Source organism: Leuresthes tenuis, unplaced genomic scaffold (genome assembly GCF_036924035.1).
Source record: "Leuresthes tenuis unplaced genomic scaffold, fLeuTen1.0.hap1 SCAF_17, whole genome shotgun sequence".
NCBI lineage: Eukaryota > Metazoa > Chordata > Actinopteri > Atheriniformes > Atherinopsidae > Leuresthes > Leuresthes tenuis.
This window is the reverse complement of record NW_027325371.1, coordinates 13,909,137-13,926,445: the sequence shown is the minus strand read 5'-3', so window position 1 is coordinate 13,926,445 and position 17,309 is coordinate 13,909,137. Positions and strand designations below refer to the sequence as shown.

Below are 17,309 nucleotides of genomic sequence, written 5' to 3'. Positions count from 1 at the left end.
TTGCCCGTTAAAAGTTATTTAATCAAGCTGTAAACCCCTAATTTAGCAGGACAGGTCATTGGCTGAATGTATGCACTTTCCTGTATCTTGGACACCAAGACACAGGAGATATATTTTGACATATTTGTAGTTTCTAAAGGGAACACAGTCAAGAATCCGCAAATGATCACATAAACTTTATTTTACAATTATTACATAGGGCAGAAAGAGAAGCGTTTTTAGGCACTCTGGGCCTGAGCTGCCATCATTCGTTCTTTTTGCTTCATTAAACATTTCCTCCCACTGGCATACGCTCCCAGGTCTCCATCTGAAAAAGAGGCAAGCTGAGTGAGTCTTTAGTCATCAGTCAGATGCTCTTATGATTACCTTGACTGAGAATCTTCATCAAACCACTTCTCGTTTCACAGCAGCTCCAAACAGCACGGTACTTACAGCGCGACTGGAAGTTCTTGGTCACCTCTTGGAACTGCTGGATGTCCTTTGAGCAGTTCTGCTGGTAGCTGGCCCCTTCTCTCTGGTGGCAGGCCCTCATGCGCTCCTGGACCACCTTCACAATCTCCTGATCCACCTTACTGTGGAGTGAAGACAACAACCTGCTGTGACCCCCGTTTGATGTATATATCACCACAGTTGACACCACGTTTTGATTAGAAAGAGCCAATACTTCTTCTCAAAGCATGCGCAGGAGAGGCACGATACTTGAAATAATTTGTTGTTTAAGCATTTGTCTTACTGCTATGTGTACATTACATTCACATCGATTTACTTTCTGCACACTTTGTGTTAAAAAAGATCAATTTGAAGTAAATTCAATCGCTGTATTACCTCTTGAATAATACTTTAAGACAAAGTGGAAACAGGACTTCAAAATGTCATTCAAGGTTGAAAGTGACGTCTTTTATTTGTCAAGTACAAGCTCAGAGAGCCTGAACCAAGTAGTTTGTAAAAGCCCTTCAATACTCATTTACAGCCTCGAGAAGTTTGTGGAAGCTTTGAAAAGCACAATTTGGGCAATTTATCCAATTCTTCTGTCATTATACTCAGTGGGAGACATTTTCAGATCTTACATAATGTGTATGTCTGGGCACCTGATGCAACTCCAGCGTGACGTTCACTGCATACAGCTTTGTGCTGAAAGGTGAGCCCTCACCTCAGATTTTCCCCCAGGATGTGACTGCATACTATTTTAGTTCAATTCCAACAAGCCTTCATGTCCCTGTGGCTATGTGCTTCATTATTTGGAGTTTGTATGTTGCAACGTTTGTACTACAAAGATTTAGAAACTTTTGAAATGCGTAGCTTTACTGATTCATAACCTGGAGGTCTATTTAGAGTTCCTTTGACTTAAGTTCCTTTAGCCTGAATGCAACATAGATTTGTTTTGGGTCCTTACAAGCATGTACCTGCCCATATCCAATAGTTATGTCCAATAACCTTCATTTCCCACACACTTTCATGTTGTAGACAGATGAATCCAGATGAATTAGAGCAAACAGGATGTACAGCACCTGACCTCTCGTTCCAACTTAAATGAACTACCTTTGCAAAGGTTATAACCCCTTAAGTTTGCAAGGCTTTCTAGAAATTGCTCTCATTTTGTCATTTCTAGTCACTGGCTGTATAGTGACGGGTAAATAATTATTTCACGAATTTAAAACTAGATCTACAACATGATAACCATAGATGTCCAAGCTTTGTCAGCTGCTGTAAATCTGAGGGGCTGGATGCAGATTTGCTTTACTCACTAGTCTCTCCTCCACTGCATCTCTGCCTCATAGTAGCAGACGTAGTCCCCCTCCTGGCACTCAGTCAGGTCAGGAACGCGGCGGAACTTCTGGTGGTAATAAACCAGCTTGTTTTTCGACCGAATGCTGTCAACGGCATCTGCATGAGGAAGGAAACACGTTTCAGAGCACTAATAAACACCATCAAGGCCGCGTAGCTTGCAGAGTGATCTGCTGTCTCTTGAAACGATGCTAACTAGCATAACAACAGTGCAAAGTCGCAAGCTAACCGTGACCACTACGGGAACAAAATAAAGATTTGCAATTATTTAGGGGTAATATCGTCCCCGAAAAAAACAGCACGGTATTAAACATGCCACCAATACGTCCGTGCAGCACACTTAGCTCCTGTGTGTTTGAGCTACCCTGTTAGGCCAGTTAGCTCCTGTTACCTCTAAATGTGGTGACAGGCAGGTCCACGCTGTAATAGAAGACTTTCGATAGAATCAGAGCTGGGTTTGGCAGTGCTGTTTGTTTATCCACAGCCGGAGTCTGCCGCGGAGGCTCTGGATACGCTCCTTTATCGTAGTCTGAAGGCATTTTGCCTTGTTTTGACCAAGAATACCGAAATCCTACAATTCGACCTCGACCGGTCTCCTTTCGCGGTAGCGCATGCGTAGTAGGAACCGCACAATGGCGAATTAAAGGTCAAATAAAACGATTCAAAACTCGTTTAGATACTCTTTTATTTATTTTAAAGTAATTGTTGCATGTAAATGCAACTGATACAAGATCAAAATAGAACTAACCCGTTAGAATTATTTTTTTTTTCATGAGGGTCGAAGGGTAAAGGTCACAGGTTTGAACTGTTGTACCATGAAAAAGCTGTAGATGGTACTGCCGAGCGATTGTTACAACCTTCAAACAATTTCATAGAGTGTGTACAAATGCTGCGAGATTCCACTGCAGGAACAACTGCTCTCCAGTGGCACAAGGACCTCTTATTGTTCATAAAATCACAAATCAATTTCTGGTTTAAAATTCCAAGATACAAGTAACTCTAGTGTTCTTCAAGAAAGCATCCATACTCAACTTAACTGTTTGACAATAGTAGATTGAGTCTCAAGGTTTGATTTGCATGAAGCAAGAGTTGACACAGATGTGCAGTTATTTGGGAGTTTGTTCCACATACACAGCCCATAAAAACTGACAGCAGCCTCTCCGTGTTTACTTTGAACTCTGAGGACAAAAAGCAAACCTGTTCCCGATGACCTGAGGTGTCTTGAAGGTACATAACATAAGAATCAGAAGATCTGAGATGTACTCTGGGTCCGAACCATTTCAAGTTTTATCCGTGCAGGTGAACATTGGTAAATTTGTTTATCCTCTCTCTCCTTTCTTTGGTTGCATGCTTCCAGTCTGCTGGACCTCCCCACCTCCACCTTTGACTTTACCCTCTTGTGTCTTCCTATCTTTTTCTGTCATTACTTGGCAGCCTTGTTTGAAAGCGAATACGTCCCCTCTCCTGGGCCAAATACCAAATTAGAACCTCTGTGTATCATCTTATGTATGACACTTACAGCAGCACTGATTCCTCTCTCTTTCTATCCTTCGCCGGGACAGCTGTGTGGATATGGTCAGTGTTTTTTTCTCTGATTTAAAGAACATATCGTCGGGCACTTTTTGTGTGTTTTTGTTTCCTACATGTTATGTCTCATTCATGTTTTTGATTTATCTCCGTTTGGTCTCTTGGATTTATAATCGTTTGTAAGAGAGATGTAATGAAAACTTGTAATGAATGCCCTTGAGAAGACCATGTGGAAATTTAAAAACTCATCTTTTCATTTGGCCTGGATTTTTAAATCCTGTTTAATGTGACAAAAATCCACTGGAACAGTATACACACTGGCCCTGGATAAGAAGGCAACAGATCTTAAGGGATTTGATGGCATGACTTTTAGTCTTCTGTTTGACGTTATATTAGAGGAACTTTGACTAATTAATTTGTTCGAAACATACCAGATGGATATCCTCTGCATATTTGTATAAACTGTTGTTAAAAACCCATGTGGTTTCATCAGATTCTGCTAAGTATGTGTGGTTTGTGCCTTTTTCAGTCTCATCGTAAATTTCATGCCCCTCGCCACGGGCACATGGGGTTCTTGCCCTGCAAGCGGAGCAAGAGGCACAGAGGGAGGGTGCAAACATGGCCTAAAGACAACCCCAGCCACCCTGTCCACCTGACTGCCTTCATGGGATACAAGGCTGGCATGACACACACCCTGAGGGAGGTGCAGCGTCAAGGCCTCAGTATGCACAGTTGGATCAGGGCTGCAAAGGAGACGTGATCAAATTTTTACTTTAAGTTCTACTTCATATTTATGCAATAGATGGCATTTAAATAGAACAGCATTATGATGTACATAGAATATATTATTTACAGTATATAATAAAATAGTATATAATTTCCCTTTGAGGTGGATAAAGTATTTTTTCATTCAATTTGATTTATTTAATTTCATGTGTGTGTGTGGGCCCTATGAGATCAGGTGTTACATGTTCTCTGTGAATTAGAATTAACTTGTAGAAACACTAGTATGAAACTTCATGACTTAACATCAGTGTAACGCTATCGCAACTGTTGGGCAACAGTTTTTCTTGCATATTTGAATTTTCTGATACTTTCAGTCATATTGCTTAGTCCTTAATTACCGTGTCTGTTTCACAGAAACATCAAAGCGAGAGGAAGTTGAAGCAGTTACCATCATTGAGACTCCGCCTGTCATCGTGGTGGGGATCGTGGGATACATTCACACTGTCCGCGGCTTGCGCTCCCTGAAAACCATCTTTGCCGAGCATCTCAGTGATGAATGCAAGCGCAGATTTTACAAAAATTGGTGTGTGTGATTAACCATCGTTCTCTTGCATGTAAAGCTTTTTGACCCCAGACAGTCTTGCTTAACTGATACAGTTGTTTCTCATTTCTAAACTAAGTTTGTCTATGTTGCAGGTACATGAGCAAGAAGAAGGCATTCACCAAATACAGTAGGAAGTGGCAGGATGAGACAGGAAAGAAACAGCTGGACAAGGATTTTAATCTGATGCGGAAATACTGTTCAGTCATCAGGGTTATTGTTCATACTCAGGTAGGCAAAATCCATAGGTCGCAGTCTTGTATTGCATCAATCTGATTTTAGTGACACGTGTAATGAACAAAAGCCACACTTTGCTTCTTCTTCTCTTGTTTACTCCCCTGTAAAAGGGCAGAGATGAAGTCCACCTTGCGACATGCAGCAGAACGGAAAGCCTCCAAATCCTTAACATGTTGGCTGCCAGTAATTATGACCACAGCAGTCAGTCCCAGGAGGGGCGCACCAGAGGGCAGTTTCAAATAGCGTTTATAAATATTTTTGAGGGCAGAACTTGGCTGCTGACCCAGACTGTGTGAAACGCAGCCAAGATCTGCAGAGATCAGGCTTTTTCTGTGCATAGGAGATAAGACTGAAACCTTCTTTACATATGACTTCTATCGCTTCAAACGTGATAGCACGCTGCGTCCATATTCTGATTATAGTAGGTGCAAAGCAAGATACCTTTCAATCGCCGTGGCAGACAACAAAGCAATTTGTGACATTAGAACTCACTTCACTTGTTGGTTTACTGGCCTCTCTTTTCTGTTTCCAGGTAAGACTGCTGCCCATAAAGCAGAAAAAGGCTCACATCATGGAAGTGCAGCTGAACGGTGGCAGCATCTCGGACAAAGTGGATTGGGCAAAGGAGCACTTGGAGAGTGTCATACCCATATCTGCCGTCTTCTACCAGAATGAGATGATTGATATCATTGGTGTCACCAAGGGTCGTGGCTTCAAAGGTTGGAAACATGCAACAAGTTGTAACACAAACAGGCTGGAATACTAAAGTCAGGTTTACAGAAAAAGCTGAACCATATTGTTTTTGTTCTTTGAACTGATAGGTGTGACAAGCCGGTGGCACACAAAGAAGCTTCCCAGGAAGACTCACAAGGGCTTGAGGAAGGTGGCTTGTATTGGAGCCTGGCATCCTGCCCGTGTGGCCTTCACTGAAGCTCGTGCTGGTCAGAAAGGCTATCACCATCGTACTGAGATCAACAAGAAGGTTATCTGAAAATGAACATTTCTTATCGATCACATTGATGGTCAAATTTCAAAATTTCTCCCCAAATCAGCCATGAATGAATAATTCGAAGTATTATGACAAGTGCTGTGATTTTTTTGTTTTTGTTTTACTGCAAGTCCATGTCTGAGGTCCTCATGGCCTAACTGTCCTTAGATCTATCGCATTGGAAGGGGTGTTCACATCCAGGATGGAAAGGTGATCCGAAACAACGGCTCCACTAACTACGATGTCAGCCAGAAAACCATCACTCCCATGGTACCTCCATCTTTATAAAATGAAATAATTTCATGAAAATCCTTTTTGATCTACCACCATATGTAAATTCTTGTCATGCTTTCAAAGAAGCGGTAGTATTTATAGAGTAGTGAATTAGTGACATGGTAAAACCATGTGTTTCACTTTCATTACACATGATTATCATCACTTTTGTAATTTGACAGTTTTTGTAATCCTGTAGTACTAGATGTCAAGTGTAGATGTTGTATATGTTAAAGAGTATTAAAACTGGATGTATCCTGAACAATTCAATTTAACTTGTCATTCTTTTCTATATTTTTTCTGTATTGTCTCTGTAGGGAGGCTTCCCCCACTATGGTGAAGTGAATAATGATTTTGTTATGATTAAAGGCTGCGTTGTCGGGGCTAAGAAACGTGTTCTCACCCTTAGAAAGGTACGGTATGATTTTTCCATTTTAAATCTTGCAAACAACTTATAGCAAAAGAACTCTGAACCCTTCCAACTTCAAAACTTGAACAAATGTCTAAAGTACTGTTCAAAGTGAAATCCACTGTTGCGGGTAATGTAAGTGCATGTTCCTTCCCAAAGTCTTTGCTCACGCACACATCGCGCAAGGCTAAGGAGGCCATCGAGCTCAAGCTCATCGATACCACTTCCAAATTGGGTCACGGGCGCTTCCAAACTGCCCAAGAGAAGAGGGTGTTTATGGTGAGTGAGAGAAACAGAATCCATAACACCAGGAATTAGGGAGAACTATGACTGACACATTTGAATGTACAATGAACAAGCTTGTATTTGTGCTGACACAACCAGTCTGCAGTTGTTCTGCACTTTCCTAACAGAAGACCTCTGGTTTTTCTGCAGGGGCCACTGAAGAAAGACGCCCTGAAGACAATGCCAGAACCTCTACCAGAAGAAGCTTGAAGGAATGAATCATACTTTTGCAAAATAAGAAAACTAACTTTCCAAGTAACACATTCAGATTTCTGAGTTAGTTTTATTATTCACAGATAAATCCATGACATATCATGCACCATATTTGCTTGATTGGACATAACTTATTATTATCTCCATATTTTCACCTTCTGATTTAATCAAACTTGCTCAAAAAAATAGAAAAGGATGGATGCTTTGTTCAAATAGCATGTTCTTAAATGGAGTGGTCATCATCATCAACTTGTTTTGTGCAGTTAGCACAGTGTTTTCAGTCTTGTATCTACTGTATGTCAGCACTTTAAATGAGTTCCTTTGACAGTAATGAACTTCACAGTAGGGGGCACTGTAGCGCCGTTCCCACAGTTTCGAGGTCATTGCAGAGTTCAGTCTGGCTTCAGGAGGCATCTATCATGCACTGTTTACAACAAACATAGTCGCGATAACCGCCAAGCTGCAGAAGCCTCAGAGTACAGCAGAGATGAATTACAATAGCTGCACAACAGCTACTTTTCCTTAATATAATCCCATCTGTGTACTCAGGAGGGCATTACTCTGACAGGTAGTCCTGAGACTCCATAGAGGACAGTTGGGATGAGGAATGTACTGAGGTCTGGTGAGATGCAGGTGGGTTCTCCAGGTCAGATGTCATTAGGGGCAGATAAATATCGTCCATGTTGGGCATTACAAACACTTTCTGTTGGGAGACACAGGGCAACAAACTATGTGTAACAGCACAGATATTAGTGTATCACTTGTGTGCTATGAGGACAAACAGATGCACTGTTGTACTGACCTGGAACTCACACTGCAGTTTTTTCTCAATCCACTCAGTCACATGAGTGAAGGTGACTTCCCTGTCTCCAAGCATGGGACGCACATGTAGGTCTAACCTGGGCGGCTCTTTGAAACTGTACCTGAGACAGAATGACGATTAGTGAGGAGGATGATGGAAGAAAAATAATAAAACAATGCAGCTTCTAGCCAAATTCTGAGTAAAAATCGCTTGAATTAAATGCCAAATAACAAGGAATAGAAATACCATATTCTATCAGTAGGGGGAGGAGGGATGTTGATGGCCAGTGTTCCAGAGAGCTCCAGGACCTCGACACTGAGCATCAGGGGCACGTTGGAGACCTCAGCTATCTTCTTCCTGATGTACTCATTTTCTGTGGCCTTCTGGAAATACTTGGATTTTGCTATCTTGTCCATAAATCTGAGGATTTTCCTTCCTGTGCTTCCACCTGCATGTCTGTAGAAGATAAACTCAAAACTTTTTCAAACCCGTTGTTACATCATTACACTAACAGGGTGTGATTACAGTTCAGGGCAGTTTAGATTATCTAAGACCTCTCTGATCGATGGCATATTTATTTCTATAGGATATATAGATATATGAATTTGTTAAATTACCCATCAGCTCCCACTATAGTGCTTTTATCTCCCAGAGGCCCCTGTAGTTCAGACGGGGGGACTTCCTCTTCGTCAGATGAACCTGCACTGGATGACTCTTCATCACTATCAGCCAATATACACAGCCTCGGCTTAGAGCTGAAAAACAGACCAGTCGCACAAAATGTGTGCAAATCAGTTTCTTCTTAAACACAAGCATGTTTACAACAACATTCTATCTTTATCTGCTGAAGGGAATTATAGTGTAATGGGCCTCACCCAACTTGCTGTGTCTCAGGAATGTTGTGAGCTTCATCCTCTCCTTCTTTACCCAGCTTACACAGGTTCATTTTAGTCTCCAGGGTCATCTGAAGGCAGCCTGTGTACACCAGCTCCAGCTCCAGCCACAGGCCTTGGAGATAAAGTAGGAGGGAGTTCAGCAGATTTCTTAATGAGTTGTGATCTAAATCCTGACTACAGTTTGGAGGTTTGAGCTTGTCTGGCACAATGTTGTGGCAGAGATGATGTTAGATCAGTAGAAGTAGGTTTTGGCATGGTATTAAAGGTTAAGTCAGATTAAGAAGATTGCTAATCGGTTCAGTAAGAGACACAATGGAGGATGTGACAAACTCTGTAATGTAACAAATAAGATTATAGCCTGCTCTCACAGCAGGAACTCATTATATATATTCTATAAATATATTTATAGCATCATGGTGGACATTGCTGAGTAAACTTTTTGTGTGACTAAATATATACTTAATTCAGAAAATACAGGTACTGAAATACAGCCACAGTGTACCTCTGCGGTCCAGCGTAGGTTTTGATGTGCTTAGGACCTGAGGAAGGCAGGTACCCATGTCCAGATCTGCCAGAGTCAGCTCGTTCATGAAGTACGGCAACTGTAGCACAGGCAGAGAATTTCACTCGTAAATACCCACAGAGGTAGTTAATTACCTCACACAAATGAGGGAGAAGATGTACCTGCAGCATGTATGAACGTGTATGTGTGAGGGGGAGTAAAGGGATGATGTGGAGAGGAAATGAGTAATGGGATGCTGCAGTGCAATCAGTGCTCATTTATTCTCCCACCTCGTGCCTGTGAGGTGGAGCATTAGCAGCCGACTCGCTCTCACAAACATACGTAGGAAGAGCTGCAGTTTTTATGAAGCAGATGTCATGTCTTTTAACCTGGCAAACCATACCTGATGTTCCTGTTGTTCCATTCAGAGAAACAGTATATTGAGACATCCTTCTCTTTATTCTGAGCTGCTAAGTCATAAAGGAGCCATGTCGCTGGTTATTGTCACAGGCTTGACACTCCTGCTGATGATCTATTCTCATTTTGCCTACCACCATCATTTTAAGTAACTTCCTTGAAATTCTTGAAAATAGCTTTTCTATTGACTGGTTATCGGACTCAGAAACACCAAATCCATACACAATCTTAGCTACTCTCACCTTGATCTTGCCGAGTTTCTTCTGGATCTTGTGAGCCACCTGATCAGACCAGTATTTCTCTCTGAGAAAGTCCCAGAAAATTCTGCCCACGAGGGAGTTCACCCATGTGGGCTGATCCTCTTCAGAGCATCCTCCTGACCCAGTTGCTGCACCGGAGTCACCTCCAGCTTCACCTCTGGAACTGTGCTCTTCACTATAAATCTGCAGGGAATGATAAAGAATTTGTCATTGGGAGGTATATACGTTTGCATATTTGCTTACACAAGCGGATAATATGACATGCTGATTCTGCACTTCCTCCTCAAGACATCTAGACAGATTGTTTCCATGTGAGATGCTCTCCCAAGCCAAAAGTAGGAGCTAAATCTGGTACGCAGCAGATGCACCAGTCAGTTACTATTATCATTCTTTCAGCCTGGTGATGTCTGATGATTCTGAACATTAACATTTGGTCTCATCAGCATAGATATGTTTCAACAAGTCAATGTACAAGAGAAGGCTGATTTGAACACAGAGCAAAATAATGGAACAGTGATGATGGGGAGCTCTCTTAAGAGTTTAAAATATCTTGTGATGTGAGTGAATGCTGTTTATTTACCTTTTTGCAAGTTGAGGGGCTTCCTTTGTTACTGTGGCAGGGGCTGGGGGTGCGACCGCATCTTTCTGAGCCAATTAGTTGAATCATGTAGGTGCTGTAGTCCAATAGAGTTCTCGTTTTAATCGGCAAGTCGGGCAGCTCCTCTGTGCTTTCTTTAACAGCCTCTCCACCACTTGGTGTTTCTGAGTCACAGAGAAATGATAGGCGGGAAGTCAGTGAGCAGAAGGGTGTTAATAAAACCCTAATTACTTTCAGTGTTTCCCATGTGTGCATGTCAACTGGAAGAAGGTATGTTTCCACCTGGTGAATATCTCCAAATAATCGCAAACCAGCACATCTTCATACCTAAGTTCTCCTCACCGCTCACACTGCTATACACGCCAGCCCTGGAAGCCAACATGAAGTGCTGGAACCACTCCTCCTTCTCTCTTCCTGTGCGGCCAAACAGGTAAAGGTTTACAGGACACTGGAGGCTCTGGAACGAGTGTTTCTCTGACATCTCTTCCTCTCCCTGTCCATCAAGCAGGCTCTCCTCCCCCACCTCTCCCTCAGCCAGAGCGATGCAGATGGGGTACTTCTTGTTCCACACTCTCTTACGAGCCAAACCCAGAGGCACGAGAGACACCTGGGGAAGAGTTAGCATTAAGGAATGATGAATTGATTTAATTTATTTATAAAAAAAAATGTATTCTTATCTATTCTACTGGATGTCAAAAAGAGATGCTGGCAGGTAGAAATTGTTACACCGTCTGTTGGCTTGATTCTGCCATCAAACTCAAAGTCACTGTAGCCTGCCTCATTGTATGAATGGGGTCAAGTTTATTCAGCGCATCATTACTCAGTCCTTCAGCTCTTTCACCTCCGTGTTGGATGACAAAGTGGGTGCAGAGAGAGATGAGAGTGAGGAGCCCAGGTAAGAGGTCACCTTGGCTTTCTCTTTCACTCCCCTCTGAGAGACAGGCGCACTCCCCTGCGACCGACAAATGAGATCCTTTTTTTTGTTTGTTTGTTCTTTGTTGGCAAGACACTGACCTTACTGTTAGCCAGCTCGTAAGTGTGGGTATGCAAAAACACGGCCCCATGGAGTGGCTCATCAAAAGCTGCCCACCGGGGGATGTTGGCACGTGGGTATGCCAGTCGCAGCCGGCTACCAGCCAGTGTCACATAGACAGAGTGTGTGATGGAAGGGTGGAAAGTCTCAGGGTCGTAGCTGTGTGTTTCATTCATCCAGCCCTGCATAAAAAATTTAAAAAACAAAGAGGTTGTTTTATCTAAAAGGTTACATAATTTTATCATTATTGGATATTTTCTTATTTGAGTAGAACTACACTGAGTGCTATAATAACGCTGTATGTAAATGATGCAAAGTGAAAATACAGCGAAGCAGGAGGGGAAACATGAGCTACAGCAGACTACATCTGTCTCATTTAACAGCGGATTTGTCTAAAAAGCCCATAGCTCACTGTTAGTAGGTCCTACATCCTCGTAAACGTCCCCTTATTTATCCTGATAACATTGCATTTATTGTAACTGCCAGACCGACTCTCTCAGCAGAGCTGTCAGGAACTGCTTTGAAAAAGCTTTTATCAACACGGCCCTTTCTACACTGCTGAACATGCTGTGCCTGAAGGCAGTTTTTTTTTTTTTTTTTATTCAGCAGTTTAATCAAAACTAATCCATTGAGATCCACTGATAGCACTATCTTTCTGTGGTAGGGTTCAGCGCCTTACACGGCTGCTGCTGTTTGTTTCGATCTGTCATCCTGCAAAGCAAAAACTGGAGCTGGAAGGTCATTTCCATGTAGCCAAATCATCAATAGGAGAACAAAGCATTAAAGAGCAGCTGCATAGGCTTCCCTGTGTGTGGAGTGAGACTGAGGAGTGTGCAGCTGTACTAATGGCTCTGAGAGGTTATGCGCAGCTTTAATGCTAATGTCAGCATGTTAATGGTGACAGTGCAAACATTTGGAGGCTTTGAAGAGAGTTTTGCAAATATTTAGGCCATAGACAAATGGTCAAACAAACAGTGAGAAAGGTTTAGGTCAGAATGAGAGCCACTCTGCCATTCACTGGTTCATTTTTAATAAATGTGGATGCCATTTATAACATTTCAATAAAGGAACCTCTCACATTACTGCAGAAAAAAAGCACAATTCTATTAGAGTAAATTGCTGCATTGTGGTTTAATTATTGAAGTGCTGTAGGCAGTGCCTGCACATCAAACTGGGTTCGCTTGCGGCTGGCCTCTTGCTCACTGTGAGCATATAACTGTCAGCCTATTACTCAAATGTTTACCTCTGCTTCTCTATATTTTAATCTTTTCTCAGTTTTTACCTCTAGGATGTCTGGATGGGTGACCTGTCCGTCCAGTGGATCCATGCTAATGGGACTGGATTTTCTTTGAGAACTCTTTTTGCTTCTGGCACCTGTATGCTGTGGGGCAAACATGAACACCATCACCAAGCCCAACATAAAGCCACATGCAACCCCCACAGACAGACCTGTCACATATGGCGGCAGGGGTAACACAAAGAACCCGTACGCTAGGAGGCCCACAGGGAGTAGCCAGTGAAATGGCAAAGATGAACCCGATACTGTGACTCCAGACTGGGGGTAAGTTCTTTGATGTGCTTCCCTGGATCTGCTCTGGAGCTCCACCACCTGAATCACATCCCCATAGGTGCAGATTTCTAGATTGCTCTCTCTGCAGTGGGTGTGGTGTTCTGGAGAGGTGGTGAATTTGTCTAATGAATCTTTTTGGGGTCTTCGAAGAGGAGTATCACATACACTTCTGTGCTCACTGTCTGTTCTCCTTCTGCACCTAAGATCTGAATCTTCATTGCTCCCATCTCTTCCACAACTGACCTGGGAGGCAGGAGAGTCCCCTGCACCGGAAACCTTCCCCTGCTTGGGGCTTCCAGAACTCTCATCCCCCATTATCTTACTCAGCATGCTGAGTGGATCCTGCATGGCTTCCGAAAACTTCCTCCTTGTGTCTTCCAGTTCAGCAATCAGTGAACTGCCCAGAGGTTCAGTAGGAGACATGCTGCTGGAGGATGGAGGTGATACCCAGTCATCACTCTTCTTCAGGACCCCTGCTTCTGGCCTGGACTCTAGAATCTTTGGATGTGTGAGCTGCTTCCAGGGATGCATATGAAGCTTGGAGTCCGACTTGGACAGATTGACCTCAGGCTCAACCCGGCGGGAGATTTCTGTGCTCAGAGACTTGACCAGGCTAAGGAGAGGTTTGCCTCTGACGGTGTTGCTCTCTCTTGGCTCTAGGTCAATGGAGGAAGATTTGACCAGGCCGCCAGTGATGGGTGGGCCTGCTGTTGATGCTGACAGATCAGATAAAGAGCCGGGAGACGAGGGGGAGTGAGGTAGGAAGAGGGGCTGTGAGCGGTGGCTTTGGTTCAGGTCCAGATTCATCCCTAGGCTGAGGTCAGTTTGGCACTCCTCGGTTTGTGGTTTGTCTTTAGTAAAAGCCACAGAGGGACCCTCGTCTTGGCAGTCCAGACTGAAGATGAGCTTACTCTCCTCCATGATGACAACAAACCGGGAGCTAAGGTGAGAGGCTGGTCAAACAAATGAAGCTGCAGTATGTTGACATGTGAAGCACGGTGCTAGCTGAGAGCCAGTAACTGCATGTAAACGTCTCTGGTACTGTGTACTCCATCATGTTGGACTCTGAAAATGTAACAAGGAATAAGAAAATGCATTAAAATGTTGTTACAAAAGCAGTCTAAACAAATCTTTAACAAGACCTCTATTTCTTTCCTGTCTAAAACTCTCATTTTGTCTCCACACACAGCTAAACTCTGTTCTGGTTTTTCATTCCTTTTTTCTTTCATTGTTCAGATAGAGACAATCTAAGTAATCTCTTCAGTAAGACTGAAGCTTTATCAAAGTCACAAATATAACTCTGCAAATATAATTCTGCTTTTTACCAGCAATTAGACATGACCTTTGAGAGCATGTGGCTCTATAACATGCCTCTCACAGCTTGTTTACAGTCACATACATGCATCATAGCAGGCAGGCTGCACAGCCTAATACACTGAGAGTCAACAAAGCTACACTATCCAGGCTAAGAGTGGATTAACAATAATCTATCATTCTAAATACTTTTAACCAAAAAGTCAAGACCCTTTGGGACAAAAGATTATATTTGCTGAAGCAAGGTGTCCTTCCATTTCAGACATATTGTCATTCACTCTCTCGACCTTTAAGGGTTCCTCCCACACACTGAACCAGTTTGTCACACAAGCAACAGAAAACACAAAAGCTGAGCGGTGATTGGTCCGGTGTATTACCGGCTGAAACCATTTTCCTCAACCTGAAATCTGTTAATGTGCTGCTCGCATTACTAAGACATGCTTTTGGCTCCCACTTCTAGTCTCCACCTCTCTGCGCAGTGTTCATCTGCAAAGTTATTCATTTTAGCACCAGGGCAGCTTGTCAAATCTAATTAACCAAAAAGTGCTGCTCCACCAGTGGTTAAGTTGCTTCTGAATTACCCTGATCAATTTCTGTTTGAGGGGGGGGGGGGGTCAATTTGGAATCAGTTTGTGCTGACAGGGAGAGGAAAGTCTCTGCTGCTCAGTGAAACACAAAGTCAGCAGGGATTTGGCACCTTTCCAGTCAGGTCTATGGACTATATTTTACACAAGTAAGTGGGGGGGCGGGGAATGTCAGAGAACTGATGTAAACCTGGAGAAGCCCAGACCCCCTGTTCATGTTTTGTCCCCTGGGAATGGAAAATGGTGCAGATATTTTTCTTTACATTCAGTGATATAAGAATTAGACATCTCATTCCACAGTAATCTATAAGTGATCTTAAATATTACTTACCGTCTACACTAATTATTGATCTCTCATCTAAATGGCAAAAAATTTTTAAGCTTTTTGTTTTATTCAACACGCTGTGAAAAACTAAAATACAGTTGATAGTTGACAATGAGAACCTCCAAAAACAGAGGGGGATTGGTGTTTTGGGCTTACAGTGGACAAAAATAGTGAGTAGAACTTCAAAATAGTTGCAGGGTACACCCCGGGTTGCCAGTTTATCACATGAAACTGTCTATTAAAAAGGTGAATGTCAACAAATCTACACAACAGGTTTATAGACCCCAAAAAGAGTTCAGGCCACTCACTATGCAGAGAGAAGTAAATAATGTGGGTGCAGACACTCTTCAGTTAAACCTATCAAGACAAAAAGGAAGTAACAACACAAAAGTAAGCCCCATGACAAGCTGTCAGTCATGCAAACTTTCTTAGAACAACAGAATAGCCTTTAAACAACTTGGTCGAGGTACGGTATGAATGAAGTACTGGCCCCCGTCCAGGTGTTGTATCTAAAACAGGTCTGAATCCCGACAGAATTTTGGACACCAGATTCTCCCTGAATTAGACTTCAAATTGCCTCATCGTTTACTCAGAATCTAAAATCTGGCAACCATAACTGGACCAGGTGTACTTATAGTGAGCCAGTGCCAGAACAAAGCCGTGTGACATAGCCTCATCCTACCTGACTCAGTTGGCCACCCGATTCCCAGATTAATGCAGTAGTAGATCGCCTTAAATGGATTAAAATGAAGAACAAAACGGGATGGAAACGGGAAGAAAAATCCCACTTTTAATCTTGACGTCAATGTTTTGAAATCTGCCAAAAGATCATGTCTTTCATGCTCTGTACACCTCTTGGTCTGTTTATTCTGATTAAAAAGGGTAATAGCATTTAAAAAAGCAACAACAACAACAACAAAAAAAAAACCATGGAGACACAATGGTATTTCTTTCTGTAGGAGCGAAAATTCACAAAATACAATGAGTTTGCCTTTTGGGTTCAGATGAAGACTGCAGCTTGGCAACAAACACAGAAAACAAAGAGCCAGGTCATTTTTATCCATGATCCCTGTGTTTGATCAAAGTGCCATTTGATCTAATGTCTGACACAATTGGCACAGGGTTAAGTGTTTGTTTGGGTATCATATGGTCAGTAATACAGCAGCTGAACTTAATCTAAGGCTATCATTTAGATAAAACCTCATTTGGTCTGACCTGGAATTTGCTGCAGTCATTAAAACAAGAGCAACTTACCCGAATTTGGCATGTTTGACAAGATGCTCCTTGAAGTATCGTTGGCAGAGGTGGGATTGGAGCGCATCGTTTTCTGCAGAAACCTGCTTCAAGCGCAGGCTGCAGTGCTCAGTCTGAATGCTGCAGAGCGCGTTGTGCTGCACACCGGGATGCATCCGCCGACCGCTGGCAAGCAATATTCACCCAACTTTACCATCACGACTGTTGGTCCTCGTCTCAAAAATCCCCCAAACTCGCTTAAACATAGTATCCGATGTTAAATAACCCGCACAGCAGCGGCGCACCGTTGGACATCGCTGCTCGTTCCTCACTTCGGGAGGTGTCGACCCAGGTCAGTGCAAAGCTAACACTGGGTTCCTGGTTGCAGAGTGGACACTTTAATCCAGATTAGATGTGAGAGGCCAAGAGTTGACGGAGCGACTCCTCCTCCCTGCCCTGAGCTCAACGTCAAAACACATACTGGCTTTAACTCTCCGACACCGCAGTCCTGTATGCACTCTTATGTAATTGCACAACCTGGCTACTCAGGCCGGGGTTACTATTGTAAAATCACAGTGTTAAAGACTCACAACATGCCAATACAGAGCGGGAAGAAAATATTTCCTACATCCTGACATTTGACAGCTGGCTGCATTTTCTACTGTTGTCACTGTAGTAATCAATTTATTTAAATGAAAAAAAAAAAACCCAGATACAACAGGAACAACAAG

At 42.8% G+C, this 17,309-nt stretch overlaps 3 protein-coding genes across 3 annotated transcripts; 1 reads left to right on the top strand and 2 right to left on the bottom strand.

The window, feature by feature from the left end:
* Positions 1-163: 163 nt before the first annotated feature.
* ndufb10 (NADH:ubiquinone oxidoreductase subunit B10) lies at positions 164-2,415 on the bottom strand. The gene is made up of 4 exons (XM_072368423.1): positions 2,177-2,415; positions 1,746-1,884; positions 433-572; positions 164-307 (listed from the first exon to the last, which is right to left on the bottom strand). The coding sequence occupies exons 1-4, from the start codon at positions 2,322-2,324 to the stop codon at positions 219-221; spliced, it is 516 nt and encodes a 171-aa protein (XP_072224524.1). The 5' UTR covers positions 2,325-2,415; the 3' UTR covers positions 164-218.
* Positions 2,416-3,293: 878 nt separating this feature from the next.
* LOC140273314 (large ribosomal subunit protein uL3-like) lies at positions 3,294-7,041 on the top strand. The gene is made up of 10 exons (XM_072368838.1): positions 3,294-3,349; positions 3,817-4,034; positions 4,453-4,621; positions 4,735-4,870; positions 5,409-5,595; positions 5,698-5,858; positions 6,033-6,134; positions 6,455-6,550; positions 6,706-6,825; positions 6,982-7,041. The coding sequence occupies exons 1-10, from the start codon at positions 3,294-3,296 to the stop codon at positions 7,039-7,041; spliced, it is 1,305 nt and encodes a 434-aa protein (XP_072224939.1).
* Positions 7,042-7,132: 91 nt separating this feature from the next.
* On the bottom strand, positions 7,133-17,068 carry LOC140273864 (testis-expressed protein 2-like). The gene is made up of 12 exons (XM_072369539.1): positions 16,600-17,068; positions 12,835-14,187; positions 11,534-11,734; positions 10,847-11,126; positions 10,502-10,683; positions 9,904-10,104; positions 9,245-9,344; positions 8,722-8,854; positions 8,464-8,601; positions 8,093-8,302; positions 7,847-7,967; positions 7,133-7,747 (listed from the first exon to the last, which is right to left on the bottom strand). The coding sequence occupies exons 2-12, from the start codon at positions 14,041-14,043 to the stop codon at positions 7,601-7,603; spliced, it is 2,922 nt and encodes a 973-aa protein (XP_072225640.1). The 5' UTR covers positions 14,044-14,187; positions 16,600-17,068; the 3' UTR covers positions 7,133-7,600.
* Positions 17,069-17,309: the final 241 nt, after the last annotated feature.